Source organism: Trichomycterus rosablanca, chromosome 22 (assembly GCF_030014385.1).
Source record: "Trichomycterus rosablanca isolate fTriRos1 chromosome 22, fTriRos1.hap1, whole genome shotgun sequence".
Lineage (NCBI taxonomy): Eukaryota > Metazoa > Chordata > Actinopteri > Siluriformes > Trichomycteridae > Trichomycterus > Trichomycterus rosablanca.
In genome coordinates this window covers 16,762,402-16,781,359 of record NC_086009.1, presented here as the reverse complement: position 1 = coordinate 16,781,359, position 18,958 = coordinate 16,762,402, and the positions used below count along the sequence as shown (strand labels likewise).

At 38.3% G+C, this 18,958-nt stretch overlaps 1 protein-coding gene across 3 annotated transcripts in view; it reads right to left on the bottom strand.

Moving 5' to 3' along the window:
* Positions 1-2,953: 2,953 nt before the first annotated feature.
* The window catches only part of arhgap17b (Rho GTPase activating protein 17b), a 29,169-nt gene continuing 13,164 nt past the window's right edge, over positions 2,954-18,958 (bottom strand). The window contains exons 3-20 of one of the 3 annotated variants that reach the window (XM_062984785.1): positions 18,599-18,703; positions 18,426-18,499; positions 17,284-17,395; positions 17,098-17,174; positions 16,843-16,960; positions 16,551-16,619; positions 15,821-15,902; positions 15,365-15,492; positions 13,693-13,804; positions 13,197-13,278; positions 12,780-12,860; positions 12,592-12,705; positions 12,138-12,229; positions 11,023-11,179; positions 8,600-8,833; positions 7,827-7,963; positions 7,331-7,744; positions 2,954-4,426 (exon numbers count right to left, since the gene is read on the bottom strand). In XM_062984785.1, coding sequence (XP_062840855.1) covers positions 4,311-4,426; positions 7,331-7,744; positions 7,827-7,963; positions 8,600-8,833; positions 11,023-11,179; positions 12,138-12,229; positions 12,592-12,705; positions 12,780-12,860; positions 13,197-13,278; positions 13,693-13,804; positions 15,365-15,492; positions 15,821-15,902; positions 16,551-16,619; positions 16,843-16,960; positions 17,098-17,174; positions 17,284-17,395; positions 18,426-18,499; positions 18,599-18,703 — 2,304 coding nt within the window. In that variant the 3' untranslated portion in view covers positions 2,954-4,310. Of the gene's footprint in view, positions 4,427-5,919; positions 5,967-7,330; positions 7,745-7,826; positions 7,964-8,599; positions 8,834-11,022; positions 11,180-12,137; positions 12,230-12,591; positions 12,706-12,779; positions 12,861-13,196; positions 13,279-13,692; positions 13,805-15,364; positions 15,493-15,820; positions 15,903-16,550; positions 16,620-16,842; positions 16,961-17,097; positions 17,175-17,283; positions 17,396-18,425; positions 18,500-18,598; positions 18,704-18,958 lie in introns of those variants that run through there. The other 2 variants (XM_062984786.1, XM_062984787.1) reach the window with 2 other exon arrangements.

Here is an 18,958-nt window from a genome sequence, read left to right as displayed (position 1 = left end):
AGCCCTGATATATCTACATGTTATTGATTTTAAAATACTCTTTTAATTTAATTTAATTTAACTTATGTATACAGTCACAATACCCCAAATTCATTGTTCGTCTGATCTGATTTCAACTGTCACACTTCCATTGAAATGAATTTCAATCAATGACTGAGTTTTTTCAGTTTGCAGTGCATAACACTGGAGTACAGGGGTTACTTTTGTTTATTTTATTTATTTTTAATGAATTTGTACATATTTTACAAGCAACTAGGACCTTGTTGGAAATTTCATACATGTTCAGATTCTGTTCAGATAAGTTATTAATTTTTAATTATTATTTTTTATTTTCAATGTAATTAGGTGTTTATTTTCCTGACAGTGTGACTAGCAAATCCATTCTGAACGGTTAAATGTGTTACTTGTTAGTATTTATCATAATTCTTGCTTATTATAAGTTATTAACATAAAATTACATGAGTTAATGTTTTCATGACTTTCAGGTGTTAAAAAGTAGCCCAAATTATTTTTCATGCTTGTATATTAAAGCAGATTTTTATGTAAACAAATCTCTTGATTCTGCTGAACATTTCCCTTCTTTCCATTGAGTAGTTTGCACAATTTTATGGAGCACATTTAATTCTGTGAAATCTACTGTCAATTAAGATCTAATACAAACAAACTCTCTCCCAGTTTCTGCATCCAGAGAGGTGCAGTCAGGCCAATTGAAGCTACTGAAATTGCCCCAAGTGTGTGGATGTCTACCCTGTACTGGACTGGCGACCTGTCCTTTCTCCCAGTTAATCGACCAGAATAAAGCGGTGGTAAATCAGACAATGAATAATTTATTTGTGCCATCTAGTGGCGTAGCAGCGTAATTACATAACATAGGTCATAATCTGAAGACTCCTGATCTGCGGTTTAAAAAGACATAATTCCGAGACATTTATGAAACAGATAAAACATTTCAATTTACACGAAGTATTATTGATACTTAGAACGTGTAGATATATTTAGGGCATGATTGCCAGTAATCATGTTCCAATATTCCAAGAATACTGCTACAATGGAATTACTGGAGAGTGGTGTACGGGAAAAGAAGTGCGTCAATTGCATTATATGATGTCCAAAACCCAGTTCTAGTTGGTTTTGACCAGTTTCTATGTTCTACCTAAGAAATCTCTGTTAATGGTGGAATCTTCCACTGTCCTACAAGGTCACTGATGGGAGTATAAAGGGTGATTATGTTCTTTAGGTCTTATTGCATTCACAGAGTTTCTATGCGAGACTTGTGACGGTGTGATCCTTATCAGCAGACAAGAATAAAACTTTTTTTTACTCATAATCCATCTCTGAGGTATTTCATTTGTGGCTTTTTTAAGGATTTTTTTTGGCTAAATAATATTTATTAAAATAATTTTCATCATTTAAGTCTGACACCAGCATTAGATTTTAAACTCATTTTTATTTCATATTGCCAGTCATTTTATCATCTCATTGAACTTGCTGTGTACAAAACAGCAGCCATAAGTACAACACACTGAAATATTTCTGTTCATGTAAAAGAAAAGCAGGTGAGACTGTATAAAAGAACAAAGAAGCTTTAAGAAAAATAAATCAACATTTACAACCATGTAAAAGTAATTAAAAAATAACTGAACTGTCATTAGGAAAGTGGATGATTAAGTCTTGGTTTTGGATCTATTTCCTGAGTTGAACAGATACATTTAAATATTCATCCACTTTTTTGGTTGGATTTTGATTCAAGCTCTGAGCAAAAACAACATTCTCCAACAAAAGTACATTACAGCATGAACAAAATATTGTATAGCTTATACAGCATGATATGTTTAAGCAAAGTTCACTTTTCTAAGTGTCTGTTTTGGAAGACAAATGTGTGCAGGTTTATTCCCTCAAACATCCGGCCTGGATCAATAAAAGATATACAGCATATGTAAAAGAATATGAATAGTTTTACTGTTACATATCAGTTTAAACTGAGGTCATTTAAAAATGAGCTAACACACAAGTGGAACGTGATCGTTTAAACATATTGATTTTAGGTCTATAAGATATTTAACTGGCTACTAGGGGTGTAGAAATATGCAAATTAATTTACTTTAATTTTACTTTGTTTTTGATACAGGGTTATGATACAATATGTATTGTGTTTGGATAAACACCAGGTACTTTTATTTAATTAAAAAAATATATATATTTTTAACTTGAGGACAGCAACAACACTACATCCACCTAGGTGGATAATATAATGGTTTTACTATTTTTATGATTAATTAGACAAACTTGGTGGATTGTCTAGAATCATTAGGTTACAGGGAATGATTAAAGATCTCAGACCACTGCAAGAGTCTCTTCCAGGCAAATCTCCTAGGCACCAAAGCAACACTAACCATTCAGAAATAAGCAAGTGTAGTCCTTGTAAATCCCCCCTTTTTGCACACTGGATGTTTGGCATTATTTATAGATCTACTGAGCCATAAGACTTATTTTGAATGGTGTTCTTTTGTCATACCAAATGCATTAAGACACATCAATTCTGTTATATTAACACTCCAGATCAACTGACAATTGGTCTTATGCACAACCTATTGGCACAACCATTTGGGGCTAATATTGGTGCATTGGTGACAATCTGGGGAGCTTTTGCTCACTTTTATATCGCAAATGTTTCATATCATGAAATTTGTATATTGTTACACCCCTATTAAATATGCAATATTTTTACTGCAGTATTATTTGGTCCATTAAATGTTACCCTGTGCAAAATCATTTTATTTATTAAAAAAATATCAATTTGAATTGATTGTCTTGCTTCTAAGACTGATATTCATTTTCAACCATATAAAATCAAGTCATGATAATGAATGTATTGTAATTTGTGTGTATATATATATATATATATATATATACACAGTATATATATTGTTTCCTATAATAATTTTTGGTCTTTTAATAATCACTCCAGCATAATCGATGGTGGCTAAGAGTTGGATTATGAAACACTACAATATTATTACAATGTCAAAAATTACACAACACATTAAAAAATAGCAGAATTAAAAAAAAAAAAACATTCAAAGATACAAAATGAAAGTGCTTTCTTACAACAGAGCCATTCCTAGTGAATAATGACTGGAATTTATTGGCTGATCAAAGCATCCCCACTAGACAGATGCAAAAATTTGGTTCTGTTGAGTTACACCCCTGATCAAACACACATATAACCTGTCTATTAATTACCAGGTTTAATGCTAAACTTGTAGCCACGAATCTATGTTACTGGCAGACAGAATAAAACCTGATCCTCTGCTGTTGTAACCCGTTTGGCTCAACGTTTGACATGTGCATTTTGTGCATACAAAAATAGTACCACAGCCATCCTGTCAGGCCAATTTTTCTCACAATTTTTCCTCTGGGTTCTCTAATCAACAAGGTGTTTCTGCCTGCAGAACCAACATTTATTGCTGTGTGTTTAAAATCATTCTAAGATGGTGTGAAGATTCCAGATCAGCTGCAGTTTCTGACTCGCTTAAACCAGCGTATCTGGGACCAACAGACATACCATTGATTTTTTCACCCATTCTGATGTTTAAAGGAACATAACAAAACACACATGACTTGCTGACTAGAAAACTGTATAAATGAGCAGGTGTATAATAAAATGAACCACTTAAGCAATCAATTCTTGATCCTATTTCTTTCATCTCTGCCATCAAAAACAGGGATGCCAGATTATAGACACTCTAATACATCAGTAATAACTGTTAGGGAATTTTTCTGCTGTAAAAAGGCACTTCTGTGTTTATTTACCTACACTGTGTGTGGGGTGTGTGTTTTTCAATTTGGTTTTTATGTAAAAAAAAAAAAACGCAACCGTAAAAATCTCTCAAGTACTGAATACAACACATATACTGGAGCTTACACATGAGTAAGTGTGTGTGTGTGTGTGTGTGGACCCCATTTTACCAAAATCCTGGTTTGCATTTCCCCTTCCCTTACAGTTCTGTGCAATAAAACGCTCAAAAGGCACAATAATACAAACACGTGTGCGCATCGCGGTAATAAAACCCAATAACATTTCAAGCACAGACAACTAAAAGCATTCTGGCACAGATCAGTGGATCAGCTGATGTGGTTCTAGTTCAGTATACAGCATGTCTTCTGCTTACCTAAAGTCAGCAATGTTAAAACAGTAAAAGCCTCTAAGAAGCTTCATCTGCGCCCAGAAGGACCCAGAATGCCAGGCTGATTGTCTAACGCAAAATTGCATTAAAGAAAGTGAATGGCTAAGGAGATACGACTCCACTTTACAAGTGGGTGCTCTCTAATTGGTTTTCGGCATCAGGAGGCGTAGCTTCGAGCTGCTCCACGTCTATCTGAGGTACAAGAAGCCGAGCTGGTGCCTTCAACGTCACGCCCACATCTGTGCAATCAGAATCAGAAAATTTACAATCAGTATCAGGGGAAACCTGCAAGATTTAATAACCTGTCTATACCTTTGTCCATTCTTGTTTGATACAACACCTGCTTAACAGTCTGTGGACACCATTAGCTGATTCGTGTCTTAATGATGCATAAATATACACATTATATCTGTATTTTAGTATTTTCGATTAAACAATGAACTCTGTGGTAACAACATACACCGATCAGTCACAACATTAAAACCACCTCCTGGTTTCTACACTCAATGTCCATTTTATCAGCTCCACTTACCATATAGAAGCACTTTGTAGTTCTACAATTACTGACTGTAGGCCATCTATTTCTCTACATATTTTTTTTGCCTGCTTTCACCCTGTTCTTCAATTGTCAGGACCATCACAGGACCACTACAGAGCAGGTATTATTTAGGTGGTGGATCATTCTCAGCACTGCAGTGACACTGACATGGTGGTGGTGTGTTAGTGTGTGTTGTGCTGGTATGAGTGGATAAGACACAGCAGCGCTGCTGGAGATTTTAAATACCTCACTGTCACTGCTGGACTGAAAATAGTCCACCAACCAAAAATATCCAGCCAACAGCTCCCCGTAAGCAGCGTCCTATGACCACTGATGAAGGTCTAGAAAATGACCAACTCAAACAGCAGCAATAGATGAGCGACAGTCTCTGACTTTACATCTACAAGGTGGACCAACTAGGTAGGAGTGTCTAAAAGAGTGGACAGTGAGTGGACACAGTATTTAAAAACTCCAGCAACACTGCTGAGTCTTATCCACTCATACCAGCACACACTAACACACCACCACCATGTCATTGTCACTGCATTGCTGGGAATGATCCACCACCTAAATAATACCTGCTCTGTGATGGTCCTGACAATTGAAGAACAGGGTGAAAGCAGGCTAAAAAAAGTATGTAGAGAAATAGATGGACTACAGGCAGTAATTGTAGAACTACAAAGGGCTTCTATATGGTAAGTGGAGCTGATAAAATGGACAGTGAGTATAGAAACATGGTTTTAACATTATGGGTGATCAGTGTGTATACTACAAATGATTAGAGTAGACATTATATAATCAAGGGCAGCATCACAAACCTTCTTAATAGGTTATAAAAATAAGCAAGTGCATATTTACCGCACCAAGAATCTGTCATTTTATTCAATAAATATGGACACAATGGTTAAATTCTTGATATTCTTGATAATTGATATACTCATTAGACATAACAGACATAATCCGTGGTGCAGAATTTTCTTATTTCCATTTATTCCATGTTGTACATTTAAGCAGCATTCAGGACTGGTTAGTGCAATAAAGCATCAGTAAGCTAAACCAGCTTTATTCCACATGCAGGTTAGCTAATGATTAGTCTGCAATTTTAGACAAGCAGCGTTAGTACCAAAAAAAGCATTCGCACATGCACATCCACCAACAACGCTATGCATTAGCATTTAGCTCCGGCATTCTTACCATATCCTGCCATTCAACTCTTAGTTCACAGGCAGGCGCTCACACATCTGTAACAATTTAACAATGCCACATCATGCTCAGCTCAAGACACCTCATCAATTAGTTATAAATTATTCATGAATTAGTTCTTAAGCAAGACATTCCGAAGGCTTCAGTTCATCAGAAAATGAACTGCAGTGCTGTAAGATTATTTGTATAATTACAACCAACTGTAAAACAGAGATTTTACCAGTGAGAGACCAGAGGAGTCATTTTAGTGATGGAAAGATGAAGTGATGTGTGTAAATGTGGCCTGCAGCTTGATTATAGTGCTCATGCAGATGGATAGTGAAAGGACTGTGTGGTGAAACCACAGATGTTCAGGCCATAATTGAGAAATAATGGGAAGAACCGATGGGCAACAACAGAACTGTTGGTAACTACTGAAGGGCTTTGAATCCTAAGCCACATGCCGTTTTTCTATGATTGTCCCCATTAATATTTTACAACCAGTGTAAAGAGAAGTTTGTACTATGGCACCAGCATAGAAGATGTCTATATTATTTATTTGTGTACACAGACATATTCCAAGCAAAAATGTCAGTCTGTATTATGGTACGAGTACAAGATGTCTATACTACTGCATCAGCATAATCAAATAGATGCTTAAACTGATGTTTGTTTAATGTCACCAGCATGCAGATGCAGTACCTTTAGTTTAAGAACAGAAATAGCATGCACTCTAACAAAAATGTTATAGCAGTTTGTTTAGAGCATGACATTATGGAATAGATGACCAGTTAAAAGCACAATGAAGTATGAGATGAATCGTGTACATTAAACATGTTTAATATGTTACGATGCCAAAGTTTTTGTAGGTATTGTAGTTACCATCTTACCCAGATTAGATCCTTAACCTATGGAAGTATGGAAAGAATTAAGAGCCACAGCTGGATTAGGTTCAGCTTCCAGTAACGGAACAAAAAGGAACGTAATTGTTATACAGGTCTTATTAACAGTCATCCAGATGTAAAATTTCTACATTGGATCATTGTTGTGCTGAACAACCCAATTTTGCCAGGATTCAGTGGTCAGATAGAACTTTTCTTTCTCAACATAATGAGAACCTTGTTGTCCCAAAAAATTATATTGTCCATAGGATTGATCTGTCCATAGACCATTATCCCTAAAAGGTTTTCTTAAATGCCATGAGATCCCTTATTTCTACCATTTCATAAAGCTTATTTTATCTTGTACCTAACACAATAACTGCATTTGATTGAATAAAAATGACAGAAAATAATCTTACACTCAAAGTAATTTCTGGTCCTAATAGTTTAGACCTAAATGCTAAATCAGTCTATTCACATTAATCCCAATTTGTATATAGTAAAAAAAAAAAAAACACCCTTTATTTTTTAGAAGCACGTACCTGTGATGATCTTGGAGGCGGAGCTGCACACTCCGTTGGCACCGTCGTTAACGGGCTGCGGTGGTGGCGGTACGCTAGGTCTTGGCCGTGGTCTAGGCACCGGCCGGGGGCGGGTCAGAGAAGCAGAGTTTGGGTTGTCGTCATGTGGTGGCGTGCCCGGGGGGGTTGGGCTGTTGGGAGGGGACGGCTCTGTGTCTAACCCAGCTTGTGGGGGTTGTGGAGGAGGGTGACTTGGGACCTGGATAAACGCCTGGTTATAAGTGTGACGACGTGGTAGGGTTGCAGGCTGGGAGGGAGTCACAGATGCAATTTGAACCTGTGCAGGGAAGGCTAGTGTGGTTTTTTGGGGTGCAGCTGCAGGAGAAGAGGGGCTGGGAGCCACTTTGGGTGGCGCAGGGGCTGGCTTTTTCGTACCTGGAAGCAAAAGACGACCTGTTAATACATGCAAACACACAATGACGAGCACAATACAAAACCTATGAAGTCTTACTCTTACCTCTGCGTACTATATGTGGACTGGGTCCTTTGGTAGAAGACGTTGTGGTTCCTACAGTCAGTTGCCCAGCTGTTCCTCCAGGGCCTCCTGGTCCATTTCTCAGTGGTGGAGGGGTGGCAGTTGGCTCTCGAACAGCACTACGGATGTACAAAAATATTCTTGATTAAAAACACAGTAGTTTTCATTTCTCAAACAATAAAAATGTATTATTTTATTGTTGATGCTTCTTTTACAGGTACATTATTGTTACAAACAGGCAAGTAAATCAAGGGGGGAGGGGGGGTCAAGCTGAAAATTTTTACACTGTGAGAACATTTTTACATAGCATGCCATGCATTCATTTTTCAGTATCATAATTAAAGGCAATTAATCGGTTAAGAATCCAGCCAGAGGACAGTGAGTCAAGAGTGACAAGGACAACAGATACAGACACCATGACAAAAGAAAGACAAAGACGAAAGGAAGAAGCACATGAATCATCGTGGTAGAAGCATGATCAGTCTGAGCAGCCTGCTGACTAAGAAGCATCTGGACTGAAACTGGCACCTGACAACCACTCAATTTGACCAGCGCCGTTTCTCCCAGAAGGTAAAACTTCTTAATTATTATTTTTTTAATTATTATTTTATTAGACTTACTTCATCAGGATTAAATCAGTGCTGATTTGGGGGATTTACTAAAAGAAACCAGACGGCCGGCAGAGGATCATGTGACAAATAAAAGTGATTTTCTGATCAGCAGCACAGCGAGTTGCGCTCTCGACCGGTCCTTACCTGCTCTCTTCAGCTGATTGTAGTGGGCCTAAGGTCTGGTGGATCTGAGCCATCACAGCTCCAGCCTCCGAGACCCCTGCAGCTGACTGAGAGAGGGCCTCGGACGCCGGGACCCCTCCTGCCTCCACTGGAGGAAGAGGGGGCTGGAAGGCAGGAGAGGAGTGCTGCTGCTGCTGCTTTCTATATAGAGTGCCAGTTCTACGAGGCGTGTGCTCCGGCTGTTTGCTAGTGACACTACAGGGGAAAGGGGAAAGAGGGTGAAACTTTGAAACCTGACAAAGCTGGACCTGTGGTTACAGAGAGATCATACGTGGCTTTTTCACCAGAAGGTTTGCTACAGCACAGTATTGAGTTATTCATAACATTATAGTTTTGCTACTTATGTTTAGATACATTTTTACTGTTTGCAAGCCACAACCAAATGTACAGAATCCTGATCGGCTTCTTATTGACCAGATATTATTTTGAAAAGCGTCCTTTATACCCTGTTAGAAAGTCTTAGTAGATGTGGCACGAAAATCTACAGGAAAATTTTAATGCTTACTTGTATATACTATTATGTGAACCAACCAATAATGGGTGGCCCAGGGTGCAGATAGTTTGGTGAGTGGATTTGGATTAGTAAGCATTCTGTTCACTGTTTTCATTTTAAATTTATTTATTCATTTTAAATCAGTAAAAAAGCAGATGTGTAGCTAAAGAGTCACACCAGTAAGAACAGAGGCCACCCATCAGGCCACCAGTAAATAAATGCGACTTTTACATAATAGGAACTAATTTAAAACTTTTTTTAAAGTCCATACATGTGCATCACTTTTATCCTCAACATCAAAACAACAAGCTTTAAAACAAACGTTTTTACGTTACGAGTCCATGTTATACGAGCCTTAATCAGCACTGTCAGTCTACCCAGCTATTCAAATCAACTACATCACACAGCCGTGTACCAAAATACTGCAGAAAACCTACACTGATTTAAAAGTAGTACATTCTGGAATAACAGATGCGCCAATACAAACCCCCAATCTTAAAAAAAAAAAACAAATCTAAAAATCTGCGTACAAATATCTATTTTATTGTTTCGTATATCAATTGCATTAATAAACAAAGAACAGAGAACAGTACCATAAGTCTGTACCATAAGAAGAGCACACAGGATAGAAAAGCACACAGTGGTCAGGTTAAAAAGCTGACAGTGAAAAACCTTAATATAAAATATGCATGTAAACCGCAGAATGATGGGTAATACAAAGATAGATAGACAGACAGATAGATAGATAGATAGATAGATAGATAGATAGATAGATAGATAGATAGATACTTTATATATCCCAAAGAAAGTTACTGTATATATAATAAAGAGCACATTTCTTCAGGGTAATATGGGACAGCGTAGACTGAAGACATTCACGATGGCCTCTATGTTTTAATGGAAAATTTGATTTTAGTCCCATGATACATGGACACATTTGACCCACATACACGTATTCATCTGGAAACCATACAAGCACGGCAATACGGATTACAGTAAAGCATTTCTTTTTGCTACGGTTGCCAGATAACACCACACTATATATTTAGGCACATGGCTGTAAGGTCTATAAGCTTTTGAACTTTGGACATACATTTAGTCAACAGACCAAGGATAAGGTGTGGTGCTACGCTTATTATATTATCAAAAGATAAGATACAGTGACAGAAATCAAGCCAAATGTGCATATGTCATGCAATCATATGACTGAGACCCAGCTTACTAAAGGTCCAAGCTGATGTGAGTCACCTCGGAACATCTGTAGTCCTGTGAACTCAAATCAAACGTGACAAACCCTGTAAGGGGATCTAAGGAAAGAAATATGGGTGGAAACAAAGTACTGTCCAACAACAGGCCTAGAATTAGTATGAATAAAGGCATCTACAAACGGACATAAGTGGCTATGTCTGGGAAGGCCCTGCAATAGGTTGGCATCCTGTCCAGGGTGTTACTGCATTGCGCCCAGTGACTCCAAATAAACCGGACCCACCATGATCCTCACCAAGAAAAAGTGATGGTTAAATAATAAAATGAAATTTAAAAGAGAAAACAAAGATTGCTAGGTGAATAAATGAATAAATGCTAATGGTAATTACTGTCAAGGTTGTCAAGACATTATCCAGCTGGTACATAATCAAATAATCACTTGAATTTAATGGTGTTAAACCAAAAAGATACCAAATGCTTTATTGATTTGATTAAGCATATACAAAATGTTTTAAAAAGACAGAACCGCCCGGAAACACCGCCTGATGCACACGTGAGTAACTACACGGCCTCTGAAGACGGACTGTCGGCTTTGACGGTGATAGACTCATCGGCCACTACATACAAAGCAGACACGGTTGTGGATCTGGAGTCTTGTCTGTGAAGGCGAGGGTGCGTTGGGTACCTGTCTTTACGAGAGGTCTCGGCTTCCGGCACCCCCTGGCTACCCGGGCGTGTCCTGCTGATTGTGGAATATTCGGGCTCGGGTGTGCTGAAGTGCCCGGGTTGGTTCGTGGGGCCTGTGGGCATGGCGAACATGCCCGACACGTTGAAGTCCACATCTGAATAAAAAACCCACAAATTAAGCTGTTTTAGTGACTATCTGTTAGGTCTGTTCCTGTTCTCAACAATCTGTATACACCTACAGACATTTTCCTGTTAAGGTATACACTGATGAGCCAAAACATAAGGACCACCTATAAAAAACCATGCATGCCAATACTCTGCTAGGCAGCCACTGTTGGCACTCTGACCCCAGCTTCCAAACAAGCTGAGATATATGAAGAAATAAGAATTTGATTATACTTAAAGCACTACATAATTCACCGCCCTCAAAATCGCATCGCGGACTGTGAGTCTTTTCCTGTGTAATATGCAATTAGCAATTTAAGGTTTGAGTTTAGCGTTTTAACTTTTTTTAACCATGTAGCGTTTAAGTGCAACACGTTTACTGGTTAATTTGCACTATGAGGCGTCCTAGCAATCCTACGGCAATTCAGTTAGCAATAAAAAGAAGATAAAAACACGACTCGGGTAACTGAGTATGGAAAACTCCCAACCAATTCTGTAGGTGCAGAGGGGGGTTTGTCAAAACATGGATGAGAATGTTCGTACCTGAGACAGATAGTAGCTGTGCTGTGTACTGTAGCTTCCACTTATTCTATTATTCAATCTATGAGTGTTATTTAATGACTGTCGTGAAATGTGGCTCTTTTCTTTAAAAATCTGTGAAATCTGTGATATTTGAGAAACGAGGTCCGTGAATTTAGTAGGGCCCTAATTCTACTGTGCACGTGTCTATGTATAATGACAAATAAAGGTATTCCATTTCACTAAAAGAACTTTGTTTAACAAGACAGGCACATGTGTATCATTTATCCACTAAAAAGAGGGCATCCAAAGCTGAAGGACCTGCTGGTAATGTCTTGGTATTTGCGTTGACAGCATATTGGGCTTGTGGTCCGAATGCTTTGGCTTATCGATGTAGTGCTTCCAATATACAATATATTAAGGCATTACCATCTGGGAAGAACCAGTCTGCATGCAGGATGATGAGCTCAATAATAGCCACCACATGGACTGAGGTAGCAGCTGCCATTTCAGCAAGGGACCTAGAGATGAAAAAGGGAGGAGGGAATATTTAATGTTTCAGAGAACAGAATCTAAGACTTTTCTCAGAGCTAAAGTTGAATTACAGCAATAGTATTCCAAAAATGTTCTTACATCTTAGTCAGAATTAATTATAAGCAAAACTAATCATAGCAAATAGTGACGTCAAAAATAATTTATAGTTATATGCATAAGTTTTGGTACCTCTGTTCAAATGACATGTTGATTTTTTATCTGAATGTGTGTGGTTCTCAGTTTTAAAAACTTTGTCATGTAAAGTTGGTTTATTACTTCAGCAAAACAAAAAAAAAAGTCTGTTTTTACGTGTGTGTGGGGTCTCAGTTTTAAAATGAATATGACTTACCCCTCAGCTTTAGCCCACAGTAGGTTGGGTCCCAGTACAATGCTAATGTTGGTTGAAGTCATCTTGTTGACCTCGCTCTCCTGAGCCAACTTGGCAAGAAACTTTACCAAATATCTTAAAAACAACAGCAATTAGATGCATTATGTAAAGCAAACAAATGCAAAAGCCAATAAAGTGACTTGACCTACCTCATATTGGCCTTGTTGGCCTTTGGCAATCTATCACATGTCACCCAGAGGGCCTGCAGTTTCTTATCAGGGTCAGAAACACTGAAATGTAATTGTTGTTACATGTTTTATTAATGAAAGTCACCTATGAGAGTGCAAACCATTGTGACGAGCCAAAACATTAAGAGATATGTGAACTGCAGTGCCAATTTTGTAACAGTTGTTTACATGAGAGTCCACAAGATGAATGTGGCAGATATAAAGAATTGAGACCTGAACATAAAGACCTGAGCAACTCTAATAAGGGTCAAATCATTACTTCCAGACAATTGGGTTGAAGAATCACTAAAACATACTGGTCCTAATGTTTTGGCTCATGTGTGTATATACATATAAGTGATATATGCACAGCATATGTATTATGTTAGCATAATTTACTTTGAGGCTTGAATCCACTCATCATACAGCTGGAAGGTCATGAGAGGTTCAGGCAGATCCCTCAGGTATGACTTCAGAGCACCTAATCGTGAGAAAATGAAGAAAAACAAATGAATCAGTCAGTGTCAGTTATAAAACACAAGCAGCAGACAAGCTATGAAAACTGTAAAAACAGGTCAGACAGGCTGAGTATAAAGATGAATTTATAAATCTTAGTGTTTAAGAGCTCAGGACCCACCATAACTCTAATCAGGATAAAGCGGGAAGTGAAAATAAATGAACGCTTTCATGTTTACTCACACCTGCAACTTTGACCATGCAATGGTTCCTGTGCCTACCCAGACTCTCACATCCTTTTTAATTCTTTCGCTTTTTGTTTATGCAATTTCTTGCCAGTCCCAGATCCAGTTTCAGCATTTATTTTGTGACTAGACAGGCTCATCGTTGCACTGTACACGGGTGTTGTTTAAGCAATGTAGCTGAAATTATAACTCACCTGCTACAGCATGGGGGTCTGAGTAGAACTCCTCCAGCTGAGACGTGGAACAATCTAGCGCAGCCTTGAGCTTCTTTAGCTTAGACGCTCCTGCTGCTATACGGAACAGTCCCTGCCGAATAAAAGAATAGATAAATCCCACACAGAAGAAAATCCGTCTTTTTGACATCAATTCTAACTATACTACTCCCTTTTCAGACCACTGACTCTCAAAGTGGGACCCTGGGGGTCTGTGACTGGGTGTTAGGGGGTCATTTTTTCCCCCAGCACCAGAATGAATGTTGAAATAAGCCAAAAGACCCTTGACATGACACTCGGCACATATGTACACATGTTAAGTTTTTTGTTCCTGGCTTCTGATGGTTTGTTTGCTGTCTTGTCAACCATATATCGCTTTCCTATTATTATCAAGAGCCTTGTTGACCGTGCTGGGCAATTGTAGCGTAGTGGTACAGGTAATGGACTAGTAATCAGAAGGTTGCTGGTACAAGCCCCACCACTGCTAGGTGGCAACTGTTGGGCCCTAGAGCAAGACCCTTAATCCTTAATTGCTTAGATTGCACACTGTCACAACTGTAAGTCGCTCTGGATAAAAGCGTCTGCTAAATGCAGTAAATGTAAATATAAATGGTTCATTTAATTTTACTGGGAAAAAAATCTCCTCCCAGCCTTTTTTTACCCTTTGTATAAGGGACGTGATCACTACTTACTTAGTGGATTTAATAATAGATTATTTAAAATCTGGCAGCCCTTTTACGACCATGTGGAAAAAAGGACATTCAGATCGATCTCATTGAGGTTGTCTGGCCTCCTGCTCTACTAAAGTACCTGAAATGAATTGCTTTATTTTTTATAGCTGTTTGTTAGTTGTAAATTGATTAAAAAACAGAAACTACAGGACAAACATTAAATATTCAGTGAAATAATTTCACAGTAAAGACAGTTGGTTTGAAAAGGAAACGGCTGTCTTGTTTCAGTACTATTTTAAGAGCCAGTAGTCTGGTACGAAATGGAGGGGAGAGGTACATTTATACAGTAACATCAATACATCAACCAAGAAACAGAAGTAAAGTTGATCCTTGTTATTCTGTCACTATCACAGAAATGAGTGGGACACAATATAATGTGGGACATTTTAAAACTGAGTTGCAAAATTAAATACTGATTAAACCTGCATTAACCTAATTAGGAAGCAGCTATAGCATGTACCGGTTTAATTGAATATAATCATTATCTACGACAATATGGGGCGGTGAGGTGTCTCGGTGGGTAGCACTGTCGCCCCACAGCAAGAAGGTCCTGGGTTCGATCCTCAGGTGGAGCAGTCCGAGTCCTTTCTGTGTGTAGTTTTGCATGTTCTCCTCATGTCTGTGTGGGTTTCCTCCAGGAGCTCTGGTTTCCTCCCACAGTCCAAAAACATGCAAGTGAGGAGAATTAAAGATACAAAATTGTCTGTGACAGTTTTTGATATTAAAACTTGAACTACTGAACCTTGTGTAACCAGTAACTAACGACCTGTCCTGTCATGAATGTAACCAAAGTGTGTAAAACATGACATTAAAATCCTAATAAATAAATAAATAAATCTATGACAATATTGTGATTTATTTGAGATGATGTACTAGATTGTATTTATTCACTCGTGTTGGTATAGTGTAGCGATGGTCAGTACCTCCTCTTTCATGCCAGTCTCCAAGAGCATCATCACACAAGCCTCCATGGGCAGAGCGATCTCTCTGTTACTGCGCTTCAGATGCTCCTCGAGTGCTGTGCCGAACGCCGGTTTTTCCATCCATGTTTCTGAAAGGGGGGAAAGAGTAACAAAATAAAATCACAGTCAGATTTCTATATATGTAAATATAACAATATACTAGGCTTTACAATAGGAGCCTCTTTAAAAGGGCCTAAACTGGCAAACGTGTTTGATTTCTACTTCAACCAATGAGTACTACCATACCAATACCATAACTCACTGCAGACATTCCAGTCATACCAAAAAAAGGAAAATGGAAGAAAACATTCCCGGTTTTACAAAAGAATTTACCTCTACACGGTTCTGTTTGCTCTAAGTACAACAGCCTCTTACGTAAAAGCTGGAATGAATTCCTGATACTCATTTTTGACATACCTTGCTGCAATCTGATGGTGGGAAGAACTTTTTCAATATAAGCTAGAGATCTTCTGTGGTACTCAGCTTGGGCCTCTAATAACTAAAGAGAAAAGAAAGATTTCCTTTTATGAATCTGTTGTATGATTTAGACAGCCAAAATGTCTCAATTAGGGAAAATATAAAAAAGCATATCAAAGCAAAGGTGGCAGTAAGATGAGCAAACGCATGTGAGCAGAACTAGTTTGTTATTCTGAATGTGTGTCACAAGGGCTAAATTTCCTGCTTATCAAACAAGAGATGCAGGCTTCAATAGACAATTGTAATAGCATCAATGTTTGTTATTGGATGGATGGATGGATGGATGGATGGATGGATGGATGGATGGATGGATGGATGGATGGATGGATGGATGGATGGATGGATGGATGGATGGATGGATGGATGGATGGATGGATGGATGGATAGATAGATAGATAGATAGATAGATAGATAGATAGATAGATAGATAGGCAGGTATATCTTAGAAAAGTCAATAAAGTTGATCAGGTGAATCTCTTAAATCCTGTCAATGCCAGTTGTATTTGCATTTTACCTTGAGCCTAAAACGCTATTAAAACTCTAGCTTTAGTAAATAAATACTAGGATCTGTTTTAATATGATATATTTTATTAAACGTGCACTTTTAAATGGGAAACAGTCAGAAAATGTTGGTGTAGAATGTGAATTAGTAGACAGCAGAGAGACTCACAATTACGTAATATTGGGCATAATCTCCCTCCTTCGAGGAGAAGTTGTACATGTCAGCAGCCAGCTGATCCTAAAAGAGAACAAACAGGATTACACTTACTTCATGATTATCAAATATAAACCAAACCATTTTGTCTACTTTTCTTTTTATTCCAGATTTTATCCAGTAGCATGAAAAGGACTTGCTTCCATAAGTTCTCCACAAGGTCTTCAGGAGGAAAAACAGACCTGACCAAGACTGCTCACCAACCCCCACCCGCCCTTCCAGATAAACGCAGGCCCCGCAACCATACCTTACATATCTCTACTTTGTTATGAGCTTCATCCATCTCCTCCTTAGCAGAGTCAGCTTTAGCAGCCATAGCCTGGTTATTTGTGGCTGACATGATTGCTTTGGAAGCCTGAAAATGTCTGGATCGGACAAAAGAACAAATGTCTTAACAATGTTTATTGTAATGCAAGGCAAAATTAAATGCCATTAAATGTATATTAAATGCCATTAAATGTATATAAAATGGCATTAAATAAGTGTTGGTTGATGTGCCCACCTTGCTCGTGCAGAATCATAATCCAGGACAAGCTTAGCCAGCTGTTTCCTCTGCTTCACGATATTGGGAATGTCAACCTATTGGCAGAATTAAAAGCATACAATGGTAAACCCAAGAGTCTAGGTCAAGAGTAGGTCTTGTTATATGGCTTCTTTAAGAATGTTTAAAACTGTTGGTTGTGGCCACCTCAGCTAGCTGGTTGAGTGGGTCCAATACGTCCCTCTCAAGATGGACCTCAAGCTGGCTTTGCTCATAGGCGAGCTTGTTTTCAGCGTCACCACACACCTCCATCATCTTCCTGTACACATGCAGTGATGTACAAAACACACAGCAGTAGTGGAATGAGATGCAGAAAGAAGAAATGAGCATCAGAGTACACCACATTACATTCACAGTTTATATTATGAGATGTCGTTCTGAAGAAAAAGCAGCTGTGAAAACACGAGGGCTTTTATTTAATATGGTTTTGCATCAGAACTCTGATTGACTGGGTTAAGCTAACCTGCTGCCTGCTTAGGAGAAATGACCAATCGGTGTACCAATTAATGTGTACTTGATAAAGAAATGCCATCCATATGAGCTTTGTTGTTGTAGTTAATGCTTACTGAGGTTTGCCCATGTACAAATCTAAAAAAAAACTGTGAAAACACACTTGTGCTCTGAGCCCGATTAGACTGTCATACATTATTCTGCAAAAACAAATGAGCTATGCAGAATGGATCACTCTAAGCCCACAGGTTGCAGAAATGTAAAGTGATAAGTGCCTGTTTTTCATTTTGACCGCACTTTTATTCAAAGCAACTTACAGTTGGGAAAAGTATGATTTAAATAGTTGCGGTTCAGGGTAGCCAGACGGATGTAGGACACATCATTTATATACAACATCTAGTCAAAAGTATGGACAGTTCCCCTAATTATTGAGTTCAGACACTACAGGCGTATAACCTAAATTATTAAAAACACATTTTATGCATCCAAATTTCTAACAACTAGGTCCAAGGTCTATAAAGATACAGTTTGAAACATTTGCTATGAAGGCAAAGCCCCACTGGACACCTTTAGGATGAATTGAGATGTTAAATGTAAGCCAGGCCTTTTTGGCTGAATGGGCACAAATTTCCACAAACACTCCTTCAAGTCTTTCCAAAAGAGTGGAGGCTGTTATAGCCACCAAGTGAAGGCCACTTCATGTCAATGCAAATGTTTTTTAAATAGGTTGTCAAACATGTGTTGTCTGTTTTAGCATATATGCACATTTGGTTGTATTCTTAACTGTTTTTATTCACTTATTACTTGGACCAAAGTAGATGGAATACAGGGGAACTCACCCAATCATCAAGTCTTCCAACTGGCCCGATCCATCCAGCATGGCCTGAGAAAGTCCCATCAGAGGCAGTTTTTTCTAAAAAAAAAATAAATAAATAAATAAATAAGCTGACTCAAACATGAGTGTAAAGGTGTTAAAGTGCAGAAGTAAAAACCACAGAGGTAATTAACTCACATGTCTCTTGTCTACCTCTGTGCCAATGTGCCCCTGAAGACATGTGACCAGCTTCTTGTGAGTGTTGTGCGAGACCAGTCGCACCACCTCCATGCGACGCTCAATCTGCAAAATGCAAATTTGCCAGAATTATCAAAAAATATATTTGCTTAAAACCATTTTATGTTCATCAGCACATTTAACATCTACAACTGCAACCAAAAATATTCCACCCTTCCAGCTCATCGAGGTTTGATATATTAAATTCATGTGTTTCAGCCATAACAAATGCTAACAGGTCTACTTGCACCCTTTCCTGTTTGTTTATTTATTTATTAGGATTTTACTGTCATGTTTAACACACTTTGGTTACATTCATGA